Genomic DNA, 26,403 nt, shown 5'->3' with positions numbered 1-26,403 from the left:
GAAAACAGTCCAAAAAGATTGGGCATATTTTTAGTTGTACTTGATTTTGGAATATAAGACAAAAACAATAATAAAACATTAAAAAAGTGTACTTAAAATTAAATAAATATTTTTTTCAGATTTACAGAATAAGTAAAGAATTTATTTTGTTTTAAGTAAACATCCTTTACTTCTGTAGAATCCATTTCCTGTCCACATACAGCAGGTGGCAGCATTACCCGCTCACAGGTCCAGGTTAGGACTTGGCACCCTGTTGTGATCAACTGTTGCTCGGCAACCTGTGCACCAACATGACAGAGTTGCACCAAGCTGCGGCTGCAGGCGACTACGATCAAGTTGAGGAGATTCTGAGGCAGCAGAGGTGCAATCCCAACCAGAGAGACATCGACTGGAGCTGCAAGACACCTCTCCACTGGGCAGCAGCTAAAGGTACTCAGGGAGGAGGGAGTTATCTCTGTCCTCGTCCCGAGTCACCTGCAGGTCTGACATTTCTCTAGTTTCAGATTACACCAGTTCGTCTGCGGGTGCTGCTCTGTTGACGGTAATGGCAACAACAATGGGGGCTTAAAATGCTCCGATAGGCACAGATAGACTTCATCTGACATACAGGTTGAATTTTTTTCTCTGTCAAATAACTTCTTTGTACTGTGCAGCTGAGGTCAAAGGTCAAATTTAAAGGCCCAGTTTGAAAGGCAGTTTTTACTCCTGTATTTTAAGGTTTAAACAAACCTTCTCTCTTGAGTACAGCATCAGAAAATCAACGCAATTTAGCATTTTTTTTTAACTAGTATTGTGGCCTGACAATTATGTGATTCCTTCCTGTGTTGCGTGACAAACAGGCCAGAAGTCTAATTTAATCTATTAAGTATCATGTAAAGGAGAGAATATAAGAAGGTGTCCGTGTGTCCGTTTTTTTTATAACTAGTTAAATGCATGACGGACTGGACCAGTTTTTTCAGATGCACCGCTCTGTGACATCTGTCCCCGAGGACACACGGAGATGGTGAGGATCCTCATGGAGCATGGAGCCCGGCCGGGCCTGAGGACGGAGCATGGATGGACTGCGGCCCACTTCGCTGCAGAGTCCGGGCGGCTGGCGGTGCTGCAGCTGCTGCACTCTCTGCATGCACCTGTGGACAAGGAGGACTGCTGTGGGGACAAACCGGTGCGGATAGCCAAAATCTACGGACACCAGGACTGTGTTGGATTCCTTAAAAAGTGAGACATGTTGTCTTGATATTAATAACCAACATGTGATCTCTTTAGAGGCCTAAGCTGCATGTTGTTGTATGTTTCAGGGCTGAGGTGGAGTGTCAGGCATATCGCATCGTCGCAGCCCAGAAAGGGCTTTTAGTGGACGACTCAGACGAGGAGTGGACCGATCAGAGCAGAGAGAACGAAGAGAACCGCATCTCTAAAAGCAACACTCAGACGGAGGCCTACATCACCTCCACACAGGAAACTGTGTCCAAGAGTTAAAGCCTTTCACAGGCATGGTGTTTTATTCTCTAAAGTAAAAACAGTATTCCTTAGATAAGGTTTAAAATCAGTTTATTTTAAAGCGGCAAACAAAGAAACTCAGAAATTTAAATTTAACTCATAAAGAAGGAGTAAAGATTTTAAAATGCAGTTTGTTGTCAGTCCTTCAGGTAGTTTTCACTTCTTCCATGTTGAGTCTGACTTGGCGGTGCTGTCGCTGGTGGACGCTGGAGGCTGCAAAAAGGTGGGAAAATTAATCAATAATCATATTTTACCTTTAAATCCAGCCGTAGTGCACGTACCGTTTTCTTTAAGTAGTTCAGCAGAGCTTCACGGATCTGTCAAAAACAAATCTGGATTGAATACAATCTTAGTGATAGTCTATTACACATATTTATTGCTGATGACCGTTTGATTTATTTATACTGAGACTAATGGCAGCTGTCTAATAAATTATTACAACCCTGCTTCCAACAAAGTTGGCACGCTGTGTAAAAAAAACCAGAACGTGGTGATTTGTAAATCATGTAATCATGAAGTTTTATTGTTTTATGAAAAATATTTGCGTAACGCAAAAACAAAAAACAACTGGTGGAACATCTCACTACTAATTACGTTACCTGGCAACAGATCAGTGACATGATCAAGTATAAAAGAGTGTTGCAAAAAGTTTTGAATTTGGGTTTACATGATTTGAAAATCATCAGATTCTGCTTTTATTTAAATTTCACACAGCGTCTAAATTTATTTTGGAGACGGGGTTCTAATACAGTTACAGGGTTGAGATTTTCCCCAAAGATGTAAAACGACCTCACCGTTTTGTCGCCCAGGATTGTGGTCAACAAAATGAACAAACCCTGGAAACCAAAGACAGAATTTAATGAGTAAAACAAACACTTAGTGGTGCAGATGTTTAAATTTGATTAGACAGATTATATTGATCATACCTGGAAGGAGTTCAGCAATGTGAAGGCATAATTGACAGCGAAAGCTACGGGTCCAGATGTGAGGTCAATGAGCATCAGAGCGAACCCAAAGATCCAGGTCACTCCAAAGATGGGAGTCAGCAGGATGACCGTCCTCACCACGGTCTTGGCGGCCGCTTTGTCCTTTTCATGAGTGTTCTCTGGGTTCTGGTGGTGATCCAGCAGCTTCATGATCACCACCAGCATAGAGAACACGTTGATGAAGACGATCATGCCGACCGGGATGATGAAGGTGTGGATGGAGCCTTTCAGCAGCGCAGAGTAAACAAGCCAGCAAGTGTCTTTGGAGAAATACAGGCCCTCCTTTCCGCTTTGGTTGGTGACAAACGTGATGAAAACGATGAGCAGAGGAACCGCGTAGCCGAGGACGATGGAGAAGCGCAGGTAATTCTTCTTGCTGACTTTGTGGAAGAGGAAGATGGCCTGATGAAGGAGAGTGCTGCTCAGACACAACATCCAGAAGAACATGGACAGGTAACAGAAATGCATCCCCACCGCGAAGATCTGGCACCAGGTGACGGAGATCTTCTCTGGTTTGGAGGAGGCTACAAAGCAGCAGTCAGCCACCAGCAGACACATAGAGATGTTGACGTGGGCCGTGTGGCGCAGGTACAAAGTGTTGGTCTTCACCACAACCCTCCAGATGACCAGCTCCACCACGAGGCTGATGACGAGTGACACGATGGACACGGACACACCCACGTAGGTGATCAGTGTCAGCCCGGGCACGTCGACGGGATACTTGGACATCAGGATGGCGAACGAGGACAGATGGTCACAGATGCATCGTCCTGCGTTATCAGGCCCCACCCACACACACCCGTTATCTGACCAATGCTTGCTGCTGTTGTTCCAGAAGACGCAGGTTATCGGCACGTTGCGAGCTCTGGGTTTGAGCAGCTGGAAGTCGATGATGATCTTGATGTGAGTGGGCTTCTCGGTCACCGTGGACACCACGATGCTGTTGGGGATGTCGTCCGTCTCGTTGTAGGGCAGGTAGCTCTTCAGGTGTTGGAATCCAGCTGTTTTCACCAATCTGCCTCCTGAATTCCCCAGACTGACAGTGACGTTGAACACGCAGTTGTAGCACGTGTCATCGGTCCCATTACACGTGTCCACCTCGATGTTTTTTTTTGTGCTGCGGTTTGTGATGTTCGCCAGTTGGATTAACCGCTCCACTGAACTCAGGTAGTCCCCCGCCAGCGAGTTGTTCCCTGCAGCCAACGACTTCCACGAACTTTCAAGAGACTTTTCCAGCAGGTTGCTGGAGGAGTCCAGAAGGTCCTAAAAGGAAAAGAAGAGGAGCTGTTGAGTAGCATGAATTTTTAAAGCGCCAAATCGCAGCACTCAAGAGACCTGTGGTGAGTTTAGATGGTAAATAATCTGAAATAATCTACTTTGTTTTAATACAACATAAAACATTTGTTAAAAACAACCCGGGAACGCCTGATGAAACTCAAACTGTCAGTCAATAGTCTGCTTTTTTCCAACATGCAGCCTGCAGCAGCTCACTTCTTGTGTGGACAAATACCCTGCACTTTCTCTGGCTCCTTCACATTAAAAGGCACCGGGTCTGTTTTAATGTGAAGCAGCAGCAGGAAGTGTTTGATGGTAACCTGCAGCCTTAACGTGGTGTAAAACAAGCCTGGAGTTCTACTGTTGCCATCTTTGGAGCCAGGAAGTGACCATATTTGGATGAGCTGGGAAGGAGCGAGGGGTGGATTCTTCTGACTATGCTCTGCCCACCTATACCTGAAACCTGACTGCAACCCAGGCCTGTCAATCAAATGGCCTCGCCCCCAATAATTGCTTCATTTGAGTCCTAATATCCAATGAATGCGGGAATTATTTTCAGTTGATGCTTTTTGAAGCTATTGGAGCCAGCCCCCAGTGGCCCTCAGTGGTACTGCACTTTAAAACAGAGCCAGAAGCTATGTCCACTTTTATATACAAGTTTATGACTACAACTGCATATAAATATGACTTTAGTGAAGGTAAAAACATTGAATAAAACTGTAAATAAAAGCAACGTGACAAAATAAAAAATTAAATACTTGATATTTTAATTATTAATCAGGAGATAATCAGAGATTCAGTGACACTCACTTCTGCTGTTGACGCCTCGTTTATGTGAGTCAGCTTGTCTTTGAGCGTGGTCAGTACATTCACCGCTGCGTTAATGTTGGCGAAAGAGTTGATGGTCGGAGAGTCATTGGTGACGTTCTTTAGGCCAGAAAACACCTGTGCAGCGTTTCTGTCCAGCGTGCCAAGTCCAATGTCAGCGATCTGTGACGTCAGTGAGGATTCAGTGATGATGATTAACGGTTTAATGCTGTGTTTTTAAATAAAGGTGTTAAAGTCATTCTTACCAATGCATTCTGCAGCACCCTGTTCAGCTCATTGTTCACACAAGCTGAAATCTCCTCCTCCCACACTCCTTTTCCCATACTCTGACTGAAACCATTAATACATTAAGCGATTAGTCGAACGACAGAATATGAATCATGCAAGAATAATAATTTATTAAATGTTTTCAGCTCCTCATATTAAATATTTTGAAAGTTTCTTTAATCTCTTGTGATAGTTTTGGACCAAAGAAGCAGCTGTGACATCTTTTGCTCTTCTGCAACAACAAATAAATTAATCTGAAAAAGAACTGGCAGATTAATTGATAATAAAAAAGGATCATCTCACCTGCACTTCCTTTGTCTTTGTCCAGCAGCGTTCTTGCATGTCAACTGTGCAGTAGAACCAACTTTAGTTTCTTCCCAGTCTTTATCAGCTGGACAGAACGGATCGTTAACTGTTGGGAGGAAGGAAATGTAATTAATTACATAAAAGTAATCTTTGAAATATTAATTTATAAAAATGTGTGCACATGTATATTTTTTTAATACACTAAAGGAAAAAAATAGTTGCACAATTCAATTATAAAGTCTAAGTTAAAGGAAAATATACATCTGTATATCATACAACTGTTTTAATGTCCCCGCTCTTATTTTATTTTTTTATCTTATTCATTAATGAATCACTAATAACATAAAAAACGACTTGAACAACAAAAACAAACCTGAGAGATGCAAATGGTTGTAAACAGGATTGAATAATTAGTGACGGTTTTATGTTGTTTTTGTAAATTCCTTTGCATTTGAACTATTTATTGATGGAGTCATATAAACTTTTTAATTCTTTTCATAATTCTGATTTTTATTGCCAAGTAAAATTTCAAACAATGTAACATTTTGTAATGTAAATCTATTTATTTGTGGATTGATTGATTAATTTGTAAATGTATTAATGCTACTAAACTATATCTCTTGTTTCTCTCTGTGTTACTGTACCTATTTATTCCTGTAAAAACCAAACAGCTGGGAACTCTTCAAAATAAAAGAACTACAACATATTTAGATTTCAGATACTTATCATGTGGTGAAATGTGTTTAAATTTACATAATTGTTAAAAAGATAAAGTGTGATATGATGTATTCCATTGTTGGATTATTTGAGGGGAGTTCAGGGCATTAAATTCACAATAAGAATCAGAACAATTACATGTGTGTATTAATGGTAAACACAGTGTGATGTTGGACAATGCCTCGACTTCCAGACATATTTTAATGATTAATAATAAAACGTACAGTATATGACATGGATGGGGACCTCAGCGCTTCTTGTTTGGTTGCACCTGTTTGTAAATGTGCAGGACAGGTTGGTTGTTTCAGATTGTACCCCACACAGGACTACTTTATCAGCTGTGAAATCGTATGTCTCTCCACCTGCAGAGATCACACACATGCATGTCATTTATGTTGATAACAAGTTTCATTTAAACTCAGATTGAAAACATACTCACCGTCCTCTCTGGGTCTCTTCGTGATGTCTTTTTCATTCCACATCACGTTGTACTCCTCTCTGCTCTTCTTCACCTCACACTTGACTCTGACGTGCAGGATATCCGAGCTTGTCTTGCAGCGCGGGAACCCTGGCTGCGTGGACACGTGGATCTCCGGCAGCAGGCACACGTCCATTTCGGCGCTGGCTTTGTGAGAGATGGTGGTCAGTTTGCTCTGCTGGTGGTCGACACAGGAGTACTCGCCTGAAATTAAACAGAGAGGAGGAGTAAAGAGACTCCATGAGGAACTTTTATTATGATTATTAAAGGTAACATGATGGTGATGTTGTTTGTGATAAAAAAAAATTACAATCTGAGGTGAAATCAAATTCAAAGGAAGGGTTTCTGTTTGCTATTAATTTGAAACGACTACAAGGAAGTGCTGAGTTTGTATCAACATGTGATGCACTTTAAAAAGGGCAAACGGAAGCGGATTAAAACGAGGCTTCTAATTGATGTCTTGAATCAAACCTTTTGTTTTTATTGGTTCTCCTGCAGGACAGATGCTTTGGAAATGATCGGATAAAAATCGGAAATTAATTTTAATTCAAAAAAGTGGGCGGAGCATTGTTCCTGTGCTTCGGCAGCTCTACACCTGTGGATTCAGGTGAGTTTAGACAGAAAAGAAGAAGCTGCAGAGGTCTAATAGACTCCCTTCCTTTAAAGGCCACACCCCAGATTTAAAAAAGAAAATTAACTTAAAGTTGTCGGATAAATGTGGTGCTGCAAAAATAGAAAATGGGCGGAGCCGACATACCTGCCCAGAGTTCAGACACTCTTAGGAGCTTGACTTCAGTTACTGACTCTGATATCAACACGGTCGACACGCTGCCGTTCGTTATGTCAAAATCCCCGTTGGGTTTCTTCAGTTGCCACACCAGCTGCGCAGTCAGTTTCTCCTGCGACAAGCACCTGAGGCTGGTGGCGGTGTTGTAGCACACCGGGTTGGGAGGCATGTGCAGACGGATGACACCTGTGAAGACGAGAGTCGCAGATTAATTTCGTTGCCACTGTATTAATATCATTATTATAATTTGATTAATTTTAAACATGAAAATATGGATTTGTGCAGCTTTAATCAGTTTTGTAAAAGTTGTAACCTGACTGCAGCCTGCAGCTGCTCTGAGGCTTCACTTTCTGTATGTGCAGCAGCTACATGCTAACATTAGCATGCCCACAGTGACAGTGTTACCATGCTGATGTTTGGCATGTTTCTGTGTTCTCAGTTGTGGGTATTGGTCTTAAAATTTAAGCTTTTAAAATGTTTGCACAACATTCTGCAGCATCCAAATATATGAAGAAATATTTCAGGAGATAATTGGAAAGTTTTGCCTGCTGGTGGCGCTAAATGATTCATCCTCTGGGAACCACAAATTTTAGCAAGTCTTTTAAAAACTGTTAAGATATTTATCAGTAGTACTTCCTGTTTATTTAAAGACTGGATTTAAAGGAGACTGGTTAATGTTAAATCCAAACAGGTGTGTTCTTGCTCACCTGTCGTCTCCAGACTGAGCGAAGCCTCCAGATTGTCACTCAGGTTTTGGGATTTTTTAATCAGATCTTGTGAATTGACGCCGGAAGCAATGCTCATAGCAAAATCCACAATAATGCTTCCGGTCCTTCAGAAATGAAAAAAAAAAAAAATTCAGATTGAAATAAGATACCAGTTTAAAACTAAATACATAAATAAACATTTTATTGGTAAATAAAAGAAAAACCTGAATCCTGTGATTGTTAAAGAGTCAAATCCTGTTAAAGTGCTGTAGACTTCCTTCATCTGGAAGGTGACACACAGAAACATTAATTCAGACTCCTGCAGGGTAATTCATTAAATAATGTTCTGTTATATTAATAAATACCTTTTCTAACAGGTCCTTCTTACAGTTTTCATAGTTCGGAGAATTTTGATCAGCCAGACATCCCTGAAATTTCACTCCCACCAAATTCATCGACCCTGTGATGGCGACTGGGAACCAAGCAAACTGTCCTCATGCTTCATGCAAATAAACACACATGTATCGGAAAATATTAAATGAGCCGGTACCTGTGGTATTTAGGATACATGGTGCAGCCGTTTCTTCTTTCGGGAAGGAGCATTCTGCAGAGCCACAACACATCTGTTTGGACTGACACACGTCATCGCTCCACCTGTGTCCTTGCCGGCAGTTGCACTGTTTGCTGTCCGACTTGTCCATACAAACTGATCAGGAAGCAGAAGACCAGTTTCATAGACAGGTTCTTTACCTCAGAGATCACATCATGCAGTATTTTGGAGTTGGTTTTTTTACTTGTTGTAATTTTGAGGTTGTCCACATACAGGCTGGGGTCGTTCACAAAAGGCTTCAGTATCTCACTGATGTTTTCTAATGCAGAACGGTCTATGATCAGTTTGGCGTAATACATCTGAGTTGAGTTTCCTGAAACATGAAAAACAAACAGACACCTCAGAGACTCCAACATATCTGTTTACATGTTTAAATAAATGCGTTTATTTCGACACAGATCATTTTACCTTCTTCAGCCGCCTGTAAAAGAAAAGAATTCAGTTTAATGTAATGTTATAAAATCAAATTTAAAGATCTGACGATGCACTGCTGACAGACCTGACAGATGTTCAGGCCCAGGGCAGACAGAAATATACAGGTCCACATCCTGTTTCTGTAAATAATAAATAACATGAAAGGTCATTTTAATCAGCAAGCAAGAGCACTGCATTAAAAACAGACACATTTCTGGAGTGGAAATCACTGCATGGGCTCAGGAACACTTCTGAAAACCATTGTCTCTGAACACTGTTCATCGCTGCATCCACAAATGCAGGTTAAAACTACACCATGCAAAGAAGAAACCAGATATAAACATGATCTAGAAACACAGCTGCCTTCTCTGGGCCCAACAAAGGAGACATTAACTTTTACAAAAGTCATTTTCTGCTAAGATTCCTGTACTTTAACTCGACTGTGTCTTTCAGGTACTTTATACACCACTGATGAAGAGTACAAAAATATTTGTGTTCTTGTTCTTCTTCAGTTTAGTATGACATCATGTAAAATAGTAAATGCAGAAACATCAGCTCACCTATTCTCCATAATGTTAATCAGTGAACCACCACAGCAGCGTCCCGCGGCGTTAGAACAGATCACTACAGACGACAGGAGCTCACTGATGGAGCCGTCGCCGTCACCGCAGCAGCTGACCAGGAAATAAGTTTCCAAGCAGAGTTTACTGCATGCAAAGTAACGAGGCTGTTATGTGAAACTAATTTGACTTTCAAACACGGAAGCTGCACATTGGGTTGTTTTAGGAAACCATTCAGATAGAACTTCAGCAACAAAACCAAATGTGAAACATGATGTAGGTTCATATTTGTATTTGGAAAATACACATGACAGAGCAAAAAATGATGTTCAAGTGTTGATTATTTGTCTTAAAAATAGACATGTTGCAAAGAACAGATTAAAAATAAAGATCACAAAGTTAAAATGTGCTGTTTGTTTTTAATTATATGTAAAGTTATTTCTGCTGAAGGAGGTGATACCAGCTTCTGATTCCAGGGGTACACTTAATTTTTCCAAAGAAAAATATCACCTCTATAGATTTTACGGTGCATAAATGACTGAAAAAGCTCATTTTCTTTGTGATGTTGTTCAAGTATTTACCATTCATCCAAATAAACTACGTCAAGGATGATCAGAAGATTTGCTTATCCAAATAAGAGTGTGGACTTTACACATTAACAAATATAATGGAGGCAAATCAACACATGCACCAGGTTGTTATATGGTATGTATTTACATGTAGCCTTCACTGGGTATCAGACTGTTTTATAAAACCTCATGTTATGTTGGATGTCAGCAGAGCACAGAGAAGCTTTGTGAAGCAGCACTCTTCCTGGTTCTATTTGGATAATGATTGTGACTGATGTGGAGACACGAGAGCTCCAAACAAAGATCTCGTGTTCCAAACACGTTAGGAATTCAACGGTTCATTCAAATCATATTCATGAGGAGCCGCTCTATTTATCCGGTGACCTTAACTGCCTGAAAAATACCCACTTCATGCTTGTTTTATACTGGTGTGCTGCTCTTTATGTGCCCTTTAAGATGGGATGTTCAGCTGTAAAACATGTGAAAAATGACAATAAGACAAGAAAACAAACTACAAAACTTTTAATCCTTTTTATAAAAAGGTTTTTTGGTGTTCCAACAGCATTACAGTCACACGCTCAGCCACAGGGGGGCGCTGTCAACTTACAGGGACACGCATACAGCTGCAGTCACATATGAAGATAAAGCATCGCACTTGATCTAAAGCTCATGTTGCGGTAAAACAATGAAGTCCTGAATTGTGTCTTCGAGGACGTGAGGAAGTCGGGAGATGAATCCTTCACCACGAAGCTGAGGCATCTCGATACGACACACAAGTATGTTTTAAAGTCCCGGTGCTCTGTGCAAAGACGGCTTACTGCCTCACCTGAGAGAGTCTGACATCACACCGCTGTTTCATACTCCACAACAGGAAGAAAAGTCTGCATCTCCTCTTGCAGGACGGCTCGTCCGTTACTCTCTTTGTGTTGAGGAGGACTTTGTTGTGCTGCTGGCTGCAAGAAGAAGAACGAACATTAAAATAAAGGAAGTCTAAACTGTGGACTGAAGTAGATCAACAGTGGAGCAAAGTTTTACTCTCTCACACCATTCTGAACCCAGACAGACCAGTGGGTAAAGATCAGGTGTTTGATGTGTTGTCCTGTTTCCATGACTGATAATCTGTGCAGGAATCTTTCTTTGTGCATCCTCTTCACTCTCATTTTAAACCTGAGCTTATAATCAGCTCTGTTATATTGTGTTTCCAGCAGCAGTCTTGTGTTACACCAACAATCTTCTGTTTCAGTGGAACTCCTGAATTTTGATCCTAAACAATGATAAACGTACAAACCGATTTCCCAAAAAGTTGTGACACTGTAAAATGCAAATAAATACAGAATGTGATGATTTTTAAATCAATTTATCATGTCTATATCTGGTTTCTTCTTTGCATGGTGTAGTTTTAACCTGCATTTGTGGATGCAGATGAACTGTGTTCACAGCCAATGATTTTCAGAAGTGTTCCTGAGCCCATGCAGTGATTTCCAATACAGAATTGTGTCCGTTTCTAATACAAATCTGACACACACACACACACACACACACACACACACACACACACACACACACACACACAATATGTTGTCTAAGGTCTATTTTCAATTAAATGTGGGTTTATTGGATTTGAAAATCATCACATTCTGTTTTTATTTCCATTTTCCACAGCGTCCCAACATTTTTGGAAACAGGGTTGTAATTATGAATATTGAATTTAATGTTGTTGAATGCTGCTGGTTTTGTGCCGAATCTCCATCCCTTCACTCACTGTGTGTCCCAGCGGAGTCACACAGCAGAGCTTCTTCTTGAGGCGTTCAGGTAGAAAACAGAGCAATGTCCCCAACAATGGATAAACTGTTCCTGGTGTCACGTCTTCTTCTTTCATTGGTCCTGAACAGAAACATGTCGTCAAACATTTTACAGTTAAACTGAGAGCTCAGGATTATAGAGTGTTTACGCAGGAGCTCTCCCACCTGTGAGGAAACTGATGATCAGGCCGGTGAGGATGACGGTGAAGCAGTTGAACGCGCTGTACCACATGTAGGACAATGAGTAGAACCTCCTCAGTCCAGATGGCTGGCTGCAGAACCAAAAGATCGTTCAGCTGTGAAATGACCTGAGTGGAACCAGAACTCTGAACTGTCTGTGGGATTCTCACCTCAGAGTCACGTTGCCGAGTCCCATCTGAACTGCGGTCGTCATGTTGTCCGACAGAAGGATGACTCGACAGGCGGGCGGCAACGGGCTTGTGGTGGAGCTTCGAGTGACGATGCTCCCGATCCCGACCCAGAAAGCCACCGTCAGACCTGCACCGAGGCCGGCCAGCGCTCCCTGAAAGAACCGTTAACGACAACCTCAGTCAACCGATCCTGAACCACGAGCTAACTGGTTTATACAGGATACCGGCATATGACCTCACTGCTGAGGTGGAACTCACGGTTGCATTGGCCCACGGGAAGAACATCCCGAGACAGAACAGGCCGAGGATCGGACCGCCGACCATCCCGAAGATCTTCAGAGCCACCTGGAGTTCAAACGTGAGAACAGTCAGCTTAAACTTAAGGATGAATGTTGGTAGTTATTCGATCTATCATCAGGTGAGCTCACCTGTAACACGGAGTCCCCCATGAGGTGGGTGAGATAAGCCATGGCCAGACACAGCAGCCCGTAGGACGAAGCTGTGGGAGAGGACACGAGGTCAAACTTTAGAACAAGATTACGGAGCTCTTGGTCAACCCCTGCTGAATTTAAAGAGAGTGGACCTAAAGCTTTGGACAGCAGGGTCGCTCTCGCCTCTGTCATGGCGGGAAAATTAGGTTTGATGAGGTCTTCCATTGTCACGGTGGCCAAAGAGTTGAAGGCCGAGGAGATGGTGCTGGAGGGAGACCAGAAAATACACAAACACACCATCAACGCCATCTTTAAAATACAAAAACTAACAAACAACTTGCGCCTGACACGATAAGATACAACTTGTATATTTTAATGAAACTTAATTAAACAACAATCAGCTTCCTTGTAATGTTTGGAGCCACTAATATTCTGACTGGTTCGATGCTCTGTGTATATTTTTTAATTCTCCGTTTCATACCTGAGAGCTGCACTGAACAAACACGCCACGAACAGTCCGGGCAGTCCAGGCAGACCCTGCAGCATGTCCATCACAAAGTAAATCACCATCTGCAGAAAACAAAGTGTAAACTTAATTTCCTGGAACTCTTGAGTTTGATTTGCATAAATGTATTAATAACCTGAAAGAAAATATAAATATGACAATGCACACTCTGTGTTCTGCCACATTTGCATCAAGAGTGACTATAAAATATGAAAATGCTCCTGCAGCCCAGACGGTCTTCACAGAATTCAGTAGAAACTCTGTTCCTCTTTAGTCTTATTAATCTTTGAGATGATTCCACTCACTGCATCTGAGGAGCCACTCAGCCGGTCCGAGTGGTCCTTCCCGCAGTAACGTGCAAACATGACCAGACCCATCATGCAGCTGAGAGCTAGAGCCAGCTGCAGGGCGGGGAACACCATGTAGCAGGACCTGCAGGGATGTGTGTGTGTGTGTGTGTGTGTGTGTGTGTGTGTGTGTGTGTGTGTGTGTGTGTGTGTGTGTGTGTGTGTGTGTGTGTGTGTGTGTGTGTGGGGGGGGGGAAGAGAAAGGATGGTGGGGGGGGAGGGGGAGAAAGGATGGGGGGGGGTTAGAACATCTAGGTGCAGCGTTTTCCTCTGCTGCACGTTGTTTGTCGATGCAAGCCATACTGTCTCTATCGACGGACTCTCTTGGAAGGACGATGAGACGAGGAGCGTTCAGGTTGTTTGTAATCTGTCAGCTCACCACTAGATGTCACTAAAATGACATCCTGTATGTAACAATAAATTATATCTTTCATAGCGACATCAGGCTTATTCACGCAGCAAACATATAGAGTGACACCTGCAGAGGAACAGCAGAACTTATTCTGACAGTTGCAGACTTTCTATAACGCACATGTTGTACCAGTTCAATTCTGTGACGTCAACATGTCTGTCACAGCTGTGAGAGTATTTAAAGAATCTCCTCCACGTTCATTGTCTTATGAGTTGGTGTTAAATACATAATCAGTTTGAGTCTTCGTGTTACCTGACAGCTTCTCTCTCCGTGCGCGAGCTGAGGTATCTCTGCACCTGAGCCTGGTTCACTCCGTACAGCGACAGCATCAGGAAAACTCCGCCCACCCCGAGAGTCCAGAAGGTGTGTCTCTCTGTGGGGTCGGGGTTCAGGCTGGACACAGAGGACGAAAACAGACAGCAAGATCACTGTGACATGCAGTAAATACAATGTGTGCGGAGCAATCATGTTTCATTCACTGTACCACATGTGTCAACTCAGGCAGCAGGTCAAGAAAGTCAATTAACTGACTGAACACAGTTGGAGGATTCAGTCCTGCAGGAAGCAACAGTATCTAATAAAAACCTTCTTAAACTTGCAGTAAATAATGTCTGTAAGTGATGATCTGGTTCCTTTTCTTTCCTCCCAAGCCAATAAATCAGGCTTCCATATGTCATCAACAGGCCTACATCTTTGCAGATTCTTGACTGTGTTTCCTCTCCTACAAACAAACTCACTCGAGACCAGAGATGCGGTTTCCCTCCTGAACTTTCCTCCAGACCTCCGACACGCCTCCGGTCTGCTGCACTCCGACCACGACGACGGCCAGCTGCCCCGCGAACATCACGACGGTCTGAAAGACGTCGGTCCAGATTACGGCCTTCAGACCGCCCTGAGAGGGACAGATGAGGAACAAATCTAATGAATATACCCGTCACACCTTTTATACTAATATCTGGAGATGGGATTAATTGATTCGAGTCCAGACGATGATGTGTTATATCACTCACCAGAGTCGTGTACAATATGCACACCAGTCCAGTCACCAGCACTGTCCCCCATATCTCAAATCCAGTCACTGGAAGAAAAAAACAGCAACACACTAAAGCCAGGAATTTTATTTAATTAGACAAAGTGAAATACATGAAGGGGTCGTACCTGCATTTAGTGCAAAGGCAGGAGTGTAAACACACACTCCCATGTAGATGACCTGGAGGAAATAATCACAAATAATCAACTATATAACTGAAGTAATGACTATTTATATGCTAATAATAATGACTAACAAACAGCTAATTCTGCTCCAAACATGCTAAACTAAAGTCAACAAACAGGCTTTAAAATTCCCATTTGATAAAGTTTACAGTTCGATAGGCTCAGGTGACCCTGAACCATCCTCCAGGTCTGCTGCCACAGGCCGAGGCTGCTGGGAGATCTCCCATGATGCACTGCTCCTCTCCTCTCCTCTCCTCTCCCTGCTCCTTTCTGCAGCTGCACGGTTCTGGTCTGTGGTTTTGGTCTCTCTATGCTTTTCTTTTCTCTCTCTGCTCTCCTCTCATTCCAACCATTCGAAGCAGATGATCGCCACCTCTGCTTCTGGTTCTGGTTCTGTCGGAGGTTGCTGGATTCCTCTATAATGTTCTAACGTTCCGTTGTGAGAACTTTTCTGTGTTAAGTTCCCTGTAACAACTAGTGCTGTGATTTGTTGCTGTATAAATAGAGTTGAACTGAATAGTTCTGCACCCACCATCTGAAAGATGAAGGTCAACGTCCCACAGATGCGCACGGCTTTGCTGAATCGCAGCTCCAGATACTGTAGAAGAAAAAGAGGTGAGCAGCTCCTTTAAATCCAGTCCAGGCTAAGAACCAAAGACTCACCTGGTAGGCGCTGGAGATCTGCAGCCGGTACAACACTGGAATGAAGACATGAGCAGGAATGAGGAGACCCAGAATGTAGGCGCAGCCGATGAACCAGTACTGCGTGCCGTGGTTGTAGATCTCCGCTGGGACGCCGATGATGGCCACGGCTGACTGGAAGGAGGCAATGAGCGACAAGGACACGGGGAGGCAACGCATGCTCCGGTCGGCCATCAGGAACTCCCGTGTGGTGCGCTGCCGGCCGCCAGACAGAGCGTGATACAGCCCGATGGTCAGGGAGGCGGCGAGCAGCACGGCAAAGATCACATAGTCTGTGAGCGTGAAGTGCTTCTGGTCGGACGGGTCCATCCTGATCGACTCCCGGCTGCTGATGGACGAGATTGTGTGCAGCTGCAGATGAAGGGAAGACGTCTGTGCTCACACCCATCAGTCAGGAACAGTCCAGCAACCCTGAAGCAGAAAGAATCACAGATTAAATACATATCTGTAAGAGAGGGAGCATGTTTGTGTTTCCTCTCAGATAAACGTGAAGTCATCTGAACTGTCCGAGGTCACACAAACTCTGTCAACTTTCCCCTGCTTGTGCTGATCCAAAAATAATTGTTGGCAGTTTCGGAAATGGGAGGTTGAAACAGTAGCAGCAGATCTCTGAGGGCTCTCAAGGTCACAGATACGAAAGGTTCCAGCAAACACAGGCAGCTGTGACTCAGACACTTTTAGAAACTCAGTTTTCAAACACGTTGTCACTCAGAATATGAAGCCTTTTGACTTTGGACACAGTAAAATATTTTATTTTTTCTTGTTATAAATCCACAAAAACAGAAATAATTAAAAACAAAACAAAAAAAAAACCCCATCAACTATGGAGTCACTGTTAAAAAAGATCTGCAGGATTTCAGCTTCTGAGGCCTGAGATCCCCGTTGAACTTCGGAGAAGACGGCGGGGTTGCAGAGCTGGAGCTAAGCTAAAGGCGGAAAGGAGGAAATACAAACCAGCGGTACCGGCGATCTTAATGGGGAACGTGAGGTCGTTGGCCAACAAGACGGACGAGCTCGGCGCGCTGGTAAAGACCCAGCGGGAATACCGGGAGTGCAGCATCATGTGTTTCACCGAGACATGGCTGCACTCACATTTCCCGGACCACAGCACGGCCGTACCCGGCTTCAGGACTGTTCGGGCGGACAGAGACGTTGTTCGGAGCGGTAAGAAGAAAGGTGGAGGGATTGCAGTCTATGTGAACGAGAGGTGGTGCAATCCCGACCACGTGTGTGTGAAGGAACGTTTCTGCAGCCCGGACATTGAACTGCTGGCCGTGGGGATGCACCCTTATTATTTGCCGAGGGAGTTCACGTCCGCCATTGTTATCGCTGTGTACGTTCCTCCATCAGCTGATGCAGAGGCAGCAGTGGACACCATCCACTCCACTGTGGCTAAACTGCAGACTAAGCATCCCGGTGCATTTTTGGCAGTTACTGGAAACTTTAACCACACCAGTCTGGATAAAGTACTGCCAACTTTGCACCAGTATGTGAACTGCCTCACACGGAACAATAAAACTCTGGACTTACTGTATGCTAATGCCATGGATGCATATAGTACTACTGCCCTTCCCCCCCTTGGTAGATCAGACCACAACCTGGTCCTGCTGACTCCCAAGTATGTTCCCCTGGTGCAGAGGCAGCCTGTGACCACCAGGACTGTGAGGAGGTGGACACAGGAGGCTAAAGATGCCCTGCAGGACTGCTTTGAGTCCACGGACTGGAATGTGCTGTTTGGACCACATGGGGAGGACATCAACAGCATGACGGACTGTATCACAGAATACATTAAATTCTGTGAACACACTACCGTACCATCCCGGACTGTAAAATGCCTCCCCAACAATAAGCCGTGGATCACCAGTGACCTGAAAGTTCTTAATAAGAAGAAAGCAGCCTTCAGGTCTGGGGACAGGGAGGAGCTCAGGAGAGTGCAAGGACTCCTACAGGAGGAAGCTGGAGGCCAAACTCCAACAGAACAACGTGAGGGAGGTGTGGACCGGTATGAAGGAGATTACTGGGTTCAAGGGGAGAGAGAGACAACCAGGGGGCTCCCTGGAGAGGTCAAATGAACTAAACTGTTTCTTCAACAGGTTTAGTTCACCACCCTCATCTGCCTCCTCCACACCTCACACCTCCCAAACACCTCTGCTGTCTCCCCCTCCCCCCTCTGCGCCCCCTGGTGAACTGCATAGAGCCCTCAATCTCAAAGGGCTCTTCCTCCATCGACACCTCGACCCCACCCCCCTCACCCCCCTCTCTGTGACGACTGGCCAGGTTAGGAGACAGCTGGAGAGAATCCACCAGCGCAAGGCTGCAGGACCTGACGGCATCAGCCCGTGGTCCTGAAGACCTGCGCCGTCCAGCTGGCTGAAGTCCTACAACACCTCTTCAACCTGAGCCTGAAGCAGGAGGAGGTCCCGGTGCTGTGGAAGACGTCCTGCCTGGTTCCTGTCCCCAAGAAGACGACTCCATCTGGCCTCAACGACTACTGACCGGTTGCCCTCACATCTCATGTGATGAAGGCTGGTCTTGGCCCACCTCAGGCCGCTGGTGAAATCTTCTCTGGATCCTCTGCAATTTGCATACCAGCCTCGTGTGGGAGTGGACGACGCCATCATCTACCTGCTGCAACGAGCTCAGTCTCACCTGGATGGAACCGGTGACTCTGTGAGAATCACTTTCTTTGATTTCTCCAGTGCATTCAACACCATCCAACCACTGCTGCTGAGTGAGAAGCTGCGGGTGGTGGGGGTGGACGCGCCCACCGTCTCCTGGATCAATGACTACCTGACAGGCAGACCACAGTTTGTCCGTCTGGGCAGTGTGCTGTCTGATACAGTGGTCAGTGGTATTGGAGCTCCTCAGGGAACTGTTCTGTCTCCCTTCCTGTTCACCTTATACACAACTGACTTCCAGTACAACTCAGAGTCCTGCCATCTGCAGAAGTTCTCTGATGACTCTGCAGCGGTAGGATGTATAAGGGATGGACGGGAGGATGAGTACAGGGCAGTGGTGGAGGACTTTGTGGAGTGGGCGGGAAGAAATCACCTGCTCCTGAACGTGGCCAAGACCAGAGAGATGGTGGTTGACTTCACGAGGAAGGCGACGGCTCCACAACCGCTTTGAGTCCTGGGAGAGGAGGTGGACATGGTTGAGGAGTACAAGTACCTGGGTGTGTCCATCGACAACAGACTGAACTGGAAGACCAACATCAATGCTGTCTACAAGAAGGTGATGAGTCGACTCTTTTTCTTGAGAAAACTTCGATCCTTCAATGTGTGCAGCGAGATGTTGGAGATGTTCTACCAGTCTGTTGTGGCCAGTGCATTGTACTTCGCTGTGGTCTGCTGGGGGAGCAGCATTGGAGCCGGTGACACCAACAGACTTAACAAACTGGTTAAGAAGGCCGGCTCCATCATCGGCTACAAACTGGACAGCCTGGAAAAGGTGGTGGAGAGGAGGACGCTGAACAAACTATTGTCCATATTGGATAATCCTGTCCACCCTCTCCACCACTTGCTGCAGGGACAGCGGAGCACTTTCTCTAAAAGATTCCTCCAGCTCCGCTGTCACAAGGACAGATACAGGAGATCATTCCTGCCCACTGCAATAAGACTGTACAATAACTCACCTCTGGCAAAATCCATCACAGTACAATAACACTGTTGACTGTGTTTCTTGGTTTGTTTGTATATAATATACAGTGGGGCAAAAAAGTATTTAGTCAGCCACCAATTGTGCAAGTTCTCCCACTTAAAAAGATGAGAGACGCCTGTAATTTTCATCATAGGTACACTTCAACTATGAGAGACAGAATGGGGGGAAAGAATCCAGGAAATCACATTGTAGGATTTTTAATGAATTAATTGGTAAATTCCTCAGTAAAATAAGTATTTGGTCACCTACAAACAAGCAAGATTTCTGGCTCTCACAGACCTGTAACTTCTTCTTTAAGAGGCTCCTCTGTCCTCCACTCGTTACCTGTATTAATGGCACCTGTTTGAACTTGTTATCAGTATAAAAGACACCTGTCCACAACCTCAAACAGTCACACTCCAAACTCCACTATGGCCAAGACCAAAGAGCTGTCAAAGGACACCAGAAACAAAATTGTAGACCTGCACCAGGCTGGGAAGACTGAATCTGCAATAGGTAAGCAGCTTGGTGTGAAGAAATCAACTGTAGGAGCAATTATTAGAAAATGGAAGATATACAAGACCACTGATAATCTCCCTCGATCTGGGGCTCCACGCAAGATCTCACCCCGTGGGGCCAAAATGATCACAAGAACGGTGAACAAAAATCCCAGAACCACACGGGGGGATCTGGTGAATGACCTGCAGAGAGCTGGGACCAAAGTAACAAAGGCTACCATCAGTAACACACTACGCCGCCAGGGACTCAAATCCTGCAGTGCCAGACGTGTCCCCCTGCTTAAGCCAGTACATGTCCAGGCCCGCCTGAAGTTTGCTAGAGAGCATTTGGATGATCCAGAAGAGGATTGGGAGAATGTCATATGGTCAGATGAAACCAAAATAGAACTTTTTGGTAAAAACTCAACTCGTCGTGTTTGGAGGAGAAAGAATGCCGAGTTGCATCCAAAGAACACCATACCTACTGTGAAGCATGGGGGTGGAAACATCATGCTTTGGGGCTGTTTTTCTGCAAGGGGACCAGGACGACTGATCTGTGTAAAGGAAAGAATGAATGGGGCCATGTATCGTGAGATTTTGAGTGAAAACCTCCTTCCATCAGCAAGGGCACTGAAGATGAAATGTGGCTGGGTCTTTCAGCATGACAATGATCCCAAACACACCGCCCGGGCAACGAAGGAGTGGCTTCGTAAGAAGCATTTCAAGGTCCTGGAGTGGCCTAGCCAGTCTCCAGATCTCAACCCCATAGAAAATCTGTGGAGGGAGTTGAAAGTCCGTGTTGCCCAGCGACAGCCCCAAAACATCACTGCTCTAGAGGAGATCTGCATGGAGGAATGGGCCAAAATACCAGCAACAGTGTGTGAAAAACTTGTGAAGACTTACAGAAAACGTTTGACCTCTGTCATTGCCAACAAAGGGTATATAACAAAGTATTGAGATGAACTTTTGTTATTGACCAAATACTTATTGTCCACCATAATTTGCAAATATATTCTTTAAAAATCAGACAATGTGATTTTCAGGAATTTTTTTTCTCATTTTGTCTCTCATAGTTGAAGTGTACCTATGATGAAAATTACAGGCGTCTCTCATCTTTTTAAGTGGGAGAACTTGCACAATTGGTGGCTGACTAAATACTTTTTTGCCCCACTGTATATAGATATATACTGTACTGTATATACTGTGCGTTTTATATTTATATTTTTTACTGCTATTTGATTGCTTTTCTATTATTCTATTCTATTATTTTATTCTATTATTTCTATTATTATCTTATTGCTTCTGTATGCTGCTGTAGCGAAAAGATTTCCCCTCAGGGATTAATAAAGTAAATACCTACCTACCTACCTACCTACCTACCTGAAACGTAAGGATTTGCTGCTTTTCTGTGTAAACTGAATGTCTAATGGTGGTTTCGTCACATATATAACATAATGAAACTAGAATCTGTGACACCCGCTGCAGGATTTAACTCAGTGAGAAGAAACATGAGCAGGAAACGAGCCTGGTTGAAGTAACATGACAGGTGTAGTGAGGAGCACGTTGACAGGTGGAGTGTAAAGGTGAAACAGACTCACCTTTACACTCCAGCTCTGCCATTGGAGGCACCATGCTGCTGCTCGCGCTGCGTCACTTAAACGCGACGTGTCTGGATTATTTCCATGAATGAAAACAGGAAGTTGAGGCAGAGTGGAGTGGACATCTCGAAAATATCTTCTCTTCTGTTCAAAAACTGTTGGATTCGCTTATCGTCTCTCAAGCGCCACGTGATCACACACTGTTTTGAATCCTCTTCCGGGGTGGAAGTTGTGGGCGGGGCTGCGAGTAATGACGCAGCAGGCGCCAAAATCAAATGTTTGTAGTGATCGATTTCATCTGAGCAGCACAGTCAACATAGTCTGTTACAACACAGTCTTTTACAACAAGGACATTCAACAGAACAAACCGGAGGACTTCGGAAACATGGAGGCAGCGTCCACTAGAGGTACCTCACAGCCCGGTAGCTTAATGGACTTAGCTGTAAAGCTACGTTAGCAAGCTAATGCTAGCGCCGCGGTTTGTTAGATTGACGCTGACAGCATTTATTTTTTTCTGTTTTGAGAGTTCATCAGAGTATCTGTTTGACCTGCAGGTGTTTTAAGTCACCTGAGTCTGCTGGAAGTTCAAGCTCGGAGCCGCAAAACTCAGCCGGAGCAGCAGAGCCGGGTGGTGGAGCTAAAGGCTAAAGTTGAAGCGCTGATGGTCCAAAGAGACAAACTGAGAGCGGAGACAGAGACACACAAGGTGAGTGAGGACAGACAGACAGAGAAACAACCTTAATTGTATTTATGAAAATGGAAAAAGGGACATTTCACTTTTTAATCACGTATGGATCTCTCTTCTGTACAATCAACCAGCCAGTATAATTTTTCTCCATTTTCCCAAAGCCCGTTTTTTATTTTTACGAATCAGAAATTGTTTTAAAGAATCTTTAACCTCTCTGGGATACTTCAATCCAGGTTTGACTTGAATAAATTAAGCTGTTTTAGGTCTGGACCAGCTATAATGTGGTCCAGGCTTCCTTAAAATGATTAATATGCTCGTGATTGCTGCCCCTTAAAGACCCAGATGTGTAAGACACAAACTGAAACCGTTTAAATTCAGTTTGTAGTGACACATATTTCAGCCCGTAGATTTCCTGTTCTATGACATTTTAAATTGGTGTGAAACATCACCTTATGTGTTTTATGATCCGTCACAGAATCTGCAGAAACTGAGGTTGTCTATGGACAGACAGGGTGCTGATGATGATGATGAAGAGGAGAAGGAGGAGGAGGGAATGGATGAAGACTCTGAGAACGCTGAGGTTTTGCATCTGATGGCAAGACAAACCCAGCTGAAGGACCTCCTGGACCTTCATCACCTCATCGGTACCGACAGTCAGCTGTTTGATGACTTCTTCTCGTTCTGTTTTAACAGCCTCCTTATACTCATTTTCATCTCCTTTCACCTGCTCTGATGTCACCAGGCGGGTATGACGTCATACAGATCCGTCAGGGTAAAGGAGTGTGCGTATCCGTGGCGACTGCGTACCAGGGCGTCTACCTGGACACGTACAACCTGGAGATTGACCTGAGGCCGGCGGTGAGGATCGCCCGACACAACGTGCCGCCCTTTGTCCCCCTGAAGAGGCTCGCCGAGCAGAGTGGCATGCAGACGGACCTGAGGACGTTCCTGGACCTCCTCAGTCAGAACCTGAACGGCTTCTCCGGCCGCTGCCGGCAGCTGCAGCTCGTCAAGGTGACACATCACTGTAATGTCTCTGAACCGAGTCCATGAAGATCGGAGCTCTGTGGGGGACAAACTGTCTGCTGCAGGACTCTTCTTGTCTTCTTCTTTGTGACTTCCAGCTGTTGTTTGGACTCGTTGTCTCTGCAGAATGAATTCACACCTTCACTGATTGATGGATGAGAATATAAACATCTAAAGTGGCTCAAACTTTTGCACAATACTGTAAATAATCTCAGACAACATCCACTGATAAAGGTGTAGTTTTAATCGGTAGAAATGTACTCTTCTCTTCCAGGAAGTAGACAACTCCTGACAGTAACATCCTCCTGTCTGTTCACAGGAGCAGCACGGGTCCGTCGAGGTGATGGAGAGTAACGTGTTGTGTTCCATACTGGTGCTGATGTTCAGCGTGCCAAGAGGGAGGGCGGCTTTCCTCTGCAGGTTGGACTACACGGACCTCACCAGGTGTCTCCCCACCGCAGTCCACTTTGAATGTACAGGTAGGAGTCAGACAGACAGCTGCTGTATAGATTATAACTCTCACATCTGGAGAACAAACCACCTCCGCTGGTCTGTTCAACAGTGTGTCACATGACTCGCAAACACCATTTAAAACATTAAATCAGAGCTGAAACAGTTTATTCATCAGAAAAGTAATCAACAAACCTCCTTTAATGTCCTCTTCTTTCTCTTTGACATCTTTCTAAATTCAATAATCGACGTCACTGAACACTGTGAATCTGATGTGACTCTTTCACGATTTTCTGATAAACGACAGATGAATTACTGATAACATCAGCTTTCAGGAAGTTAAGAATTTTTTATTAAAAGGCAGATTGTTCAGAGAGCTGGTTTGATAAATAAATATTCTGACCTGCTGCTTCATTTCTTTGTGATATTTGTGTTTCTTTGCAGACGAGCGTCTTCCTGAGTCTCCTCAGTGGAAGATGAACTGCAGTTTACTGCTTGAGGTTCCTGTACACAGAGCTCTGACAGCCATGAAGAAATCTGGGAGTATCATTTGATTTATATAAAATAATAACAAAGACTCTGTAGTTTCTGATGAAGCAGCATCAGTTGTGCTTCTTCCTGTTTGCGGTGTAAGTTGACGATGTCGGTGACTCTCACGGAGGCTCCGCAGCGCCTCTGTCTTTGAGCTGCTGGATGAACGCCGCCACCCTGTGGTGTAACGTTTCCGTCTGCAGCCGCCACAGCCTATCCGCCTCCTCCTGCTCCGCCTGCCGCTGCCGCGCCAGCTCTTTCTCCGAGATCGAGTCGATGGCTGCGATGCTCTTCATCTGCCGGAGCGACAGGCTGCTGCTGACGTTTCCTCGGCGTCTAAGCGGAAACGGTGCCGGCGGCGCGGAGACGGAGCGGCTCGTCTCGGGTCCTCTGCTGTGACGATGAGGTTGTCCTCCGTCAGACGTGTGAAGTCCTCTGATGAAGCTCTGCTCTCCGATGTCCTTCATGGCAGTGTTGACCGTAGCTTTGGGTTCACAGACTTTCACCATCACCACCCTCCTCACCTCTTCGAGCAGCGCCGCCCGTCTCTGCTGCAGCAGCTTGCGGGTCAACCGGTGCTGTTTGTCCAACATATTGAGTCTGTGCTGCAGGTCTCGGTCCTCCTTCTGGTTCAGTACTCTCAGGTTCCCCTGCAGCGCTGCTCCTCCACACATGTGATCCATCAGACTGATCCTGCAGGGAGAACAACACCTCGGTCAGTTTGTCTTTTTCAATAAAGGCTGAAATCTTCTCTTCTGACCAGGAGTCTGTCGTCCGTCCTCAGAGTTTATTCCTGCAGGTGTGTTTGCTGCCATGGCTCTCTCAGCATGTGTAATATAATCTCCCATTGTGCAGTATGTCAGTGAGCGTGTGCCGTAACTGTGCATCAACACATTCCTCAGATTATATTTCAGCTGCAGTCACACGACGTCCTGCAGCTTCTAAAACTGATCGATGACTGAAGATAACATGATGCTGCTGTGTCAAAATGTTGTTCAATGTTTGAGTGTCATTTACAATCACAGGTGGAAGGCATCTAAGTTCAGGTTTATTATTGTCATTCCTCCACATACACATTTGAAGGAAATGTAGTTCCTCACAGTCTCAAGGTGCTGATAGAAACTAAAATAAAGGTTTAAAAAAGAAATTACAAAAAACCATGGAAATACTTATAAACAAGGAATGACAACACAAAAACTACGCAATACAAATAATATAAATATATGCCAGTTAAAATTCTGCATAGTACAAATAGAAGACACGTGATGGAGGACCAAATAAATACAACAAATTTAAAGACATTCATTCTCAGTTGATTTCTACATTAAGGACACAAATAATTGTTTTGTTTAAAAAAAAAAAATTCTGACATGATTGTACATGTTTTTTCTTCAGATGTGTCAATTAGTTGTTTGAAAATGTATTAAATAATTTTGATCATGTGTTAATTGTTTAGGTTATTTTTAAGAAAAGATTCTCTCCTTTTGTTTGACACTAAATGCATCCTCTTTAGGTTTTGTCATTTTGGGCTCTGGGAACTTATAATTAACTTTTTCAGACCAAACAATTAAAAATAATTATTAGAATAAATAATAGTAATAACGATAATTTGCAACCCTTTTCTCCTCACAAGTAGTAATACAACTACTTTAATTATCTTTACTGTTATTTATTTCTTAACCTGTAAATTGTTAGTACACTTCCGGAAACAACACCACGTGACTCCTCATTGATAAGAACCATATGTTGGTGCAGTGTCCCTTTCATATTCCTGCCCACACACAGCCTGCCCCTCTGCAGGGCCGATCCCTCCCATGACAAACTGAAGTCCAGTCCCGATGATGGCTCAACTAAACTTCCCCAAAAATTCGGCAGTCTCCTCAGAGTGGAAGAGCTGCTGACTTCTGCTGGTGAGCTCATTTTTCTAATTTATATTCAAAAGAGATTCAGAGTCAGTCATCATCTGTCTGTGTTTAAATAACTGCTGCTGCACTTTTTCCTTCTAATCCCAACACTGATACAGCTTAATCAATCAGTTTCATCCATTTAGACACTTTAAATCAAAGATATTTGGAACCATTAGACTTTACAGCGCATGCTGTTGCGTAACGGCTCTTTATAATGTAATCATGGAATTTTATCGTCGAATCAATACTGAACTACGTCCTGTTTTCTCCTGCTTTAT

General features: G+C 44.2%; 4 protein-coding genes across 5 annotated transcripts; 2 read left to right on the top strand and 2 right to left on the bottom strand.

Annotated features, from left to right (window-relative positions):
* Positions 1–208: 208 nt before the first annotated feature.
* On the top strand, positions 209–1,556 carry LOC138205140 (ankyrin repeat domain-containing protein 66). Its single transcript, XM_069160868.1, has 3 exons — positions 209–429; positions 990–1,218; positions 1,299–1,556. The coding sequence occupies exons 1-3, from the start codon at positions 291–293 to the stop codon at positions 1,477–1,479; spliced, it is 549 nt and encodes a 182-aa protein (XP_069016969.1). The 5' UTR covers positions 209–290; the 3' UTR covers positions 1,480–1,556.
* adgrf3a (adhesion G protein-coupled receptor F3a) lies at positions 1,535–9,499 on the bottom strand. Its single transcript, XM_069160867.1, has 18 exons — positions 9,436–9,499; positions 8,961–9,015; positions 8,870–8,882; positions 8,646–8,774; positions 8,402–8,557; positions 8,217–8,323; positions 8,076–8,134; positions 7,852–7,976; positions 7,115–7,330; positions 6,319–6,561; positions 6,104–6,241; positions 5,160–5,268; positions 4,835–4,919; positions 4,572–4,751; positions 2,427–3,749; positions 2,295–2,336; positions 1,782–1,817; positions 1,535–1,713 (listed from the first exon to the last, which is right to left on the bottom strand). Exons 1-18 carry the CDS (start codon positions 9,444–9,446, stop codon positions 1,657–1,659), a joined length of 3,084 nt encoding a protein of 1,027 aa, XP_069016968.1. The 5' UTR covers positions 9,447–9,499; the 3' UTR covers positions 1,535–1,656.
* A 1,012-nt stretch (positions 9,500–10,511) lies between these two features.
* Positions 10,512–21,695, bottom strand: slc5a6b (solute carrier family 5 member 6). Of its 2 annotated transcripts, XM_069160577.1 has the most exons (17): positions 21,524–21,695; positions 18,841–18,921; positions 15,751–16,200; positions 15,620–15,685; positions 15,031–15,082; positions 14,883–14,950; positions 14,610–14,764; positions 14,125–14,265; positions 13,419–13,545; positions 13,090–13,178; positions 12,761–12,873; positions 12,606–12,676; positions 12,436–12,522; positions 12,157–12,329; positions 11,972–12,078; positions 11,767–11,888; positions 10,512–10,957 (listed from the first exon to the last, which is right to left on the bottom strand). In XM_069160577.1, the coding sequence occupies exons 3-17, from the start codon at positions 16,096–16,098 to the stop codon at positions 10,847–10,849; spliced, it is 1,830 nt and encodes a 609-aa protein (XP_069016678.1). In that variant the 5' UTR covers positions 16,099–16,200; positions 18,841–18,921; positions 21,524–21,695; the 3' UTR covers positions 10,512–10,846. The 2 variants fall into 2 exon arrangements, with proteins under 2 accessions (XP_069016678.1, XP_069016677.1); XM_069160576.1 differs by lacking the exon at positions 18,841–18,921.
* cenpo (centromere protein O) lies at positions 21,687–25,582 on the top strand. The gene is made up of 6 exons (XM_069160578.1): positions 21,687–21,930; positions 22,078–22,229; positions 22,687–22,855; positions 22,954–23,225; positions 23,557–23,716; positions 24,132–25,582. Exons 1-6 carry the CDS (start codon positions 21,774–21,776, stop codon positions 24,239–24,241), a joined length of 1,020 nt encoding a protein of 339 aa, XP_069016679.1. The 5' UTR covers positions 21,687–21,773; the 3' UTR covers positions 24,242–25,582.
* The last annotated feature ends 821 nt before the right edge of the window (positions 25,583–26,403 follow it).

The sequence above is a fragment of the Embiotoca jacksoni genome, unplaced genomic scaffold, assembly GCF_022577435.1.
Source record: "Embiotoca jacksoni isolate LCO1_2020_lvr unplaced genomic scaffold, fEmbJac1.0.p SCAF_27, whole genome shotgun sequence".
Taxonomy (NCBI): Eukaryota; Metazoa; Chordata; class Actinopteri; family Embiotocidae; genus Embiotoca; species Embiotoca jacksoni.
The sequence above is the reverse complement of the archived record's forward strand: the minus strand, read 5'-3'. Positions and strand labels throughout refer to the sequence as shown.

What these genes read in the sequence shown, in the direction of transcription:
- cenpo (XM_069160578.1), top strand. Translation starts at nt 21,774, where the DNA reads ATGACGCAGCAGGCGCCAAAATCAAATGTTTGTAGTGATCGATTTCAT. An exon ending in GGAGGCAGCGTCCACTAGAG is followed by an intron (nt 21,931 to 22,077) that starts GTACCTCACAGC and finishes TTTGACCTGCAG; the next exon opens with GTGTTTTAAGTCACCTGAGT. An exon ending in CGGAGACAGAGACACACAAG is followed by an intron (nt 22,230 to 22,686) that starts GTGAGTGAGGAC and finishes GATCCGTCACAG; the next exon opens with AATCTGCAGAAACTGAGGTT.
- slc5a6b (XM_069160577.1), bottom strand. Translation starts at nt 16,098, where the DNA reads ATGGACCCGTCCGACCAGAAGCACTTCACGCTCACAGACTATGTGATC. An exon ending in TGAGTGGCTCCTCAGATGCA is followed by an intron (nt 13,179 to 13,418) that starts GTGAGTGGAATC and finishes TGTTTTCTGCAG; the next exon opens with ATGGTGATTTACTTTGTGAT. An exon ending in TGGGGGACTCCGTGTTACAG is followed by an intron (nt 12,523 to 12,605) that starts GTGAGCTCACCT and finishes TTTGAACTCCAG; the next exon opens with GTGGCTCTGAAGATCTTCGG.
- LOC138205140 (XM_069160868.1), top strand. Translation starts at nt 291, where the DNA reads ATGACAGAGTTGCACCAAGCTGCGGCTGCAGGCGACTACGATCAAGTT. An exon ending in CCACTGGGCAGCAGCTAAAG is followed by an intron (nt 430 to 989) that starts GTACTCAGGGAG and finishes TCTGTCCCCGAG; the next exon opens with GACACACGGAGATGGTGAGG. An exon ending in TGTGTTGGATTCCTTAAAAA is followed by an intron (nt 1,219 to 1,298) that starts GTGAGACATGTT and finishes TGTATGTTTCAG; the next exon opens with GGCTGAGGTGGAGTGTCAGG.
- adgrf3a (XM_069160867.1), bottom strand. An exon ending in TTAACAATCACAGGATTCAG is followed by an intron (nt 7,977 to 8,075) that starts GTTTTTCTTTTA and finishes TCATTTCTGAAG; the next exon opens with GACCGGAAGCATTATTGTGG. An exon ending in AGTGTCTGAACTCTGGGCAG is followed by an intron (nt 6,562 to 7,114) that starts GTATGTCGGCTC and finishes GTTTAATTTCAG; the next exon opens with GCGAGTACTCCTGTGTCGAC.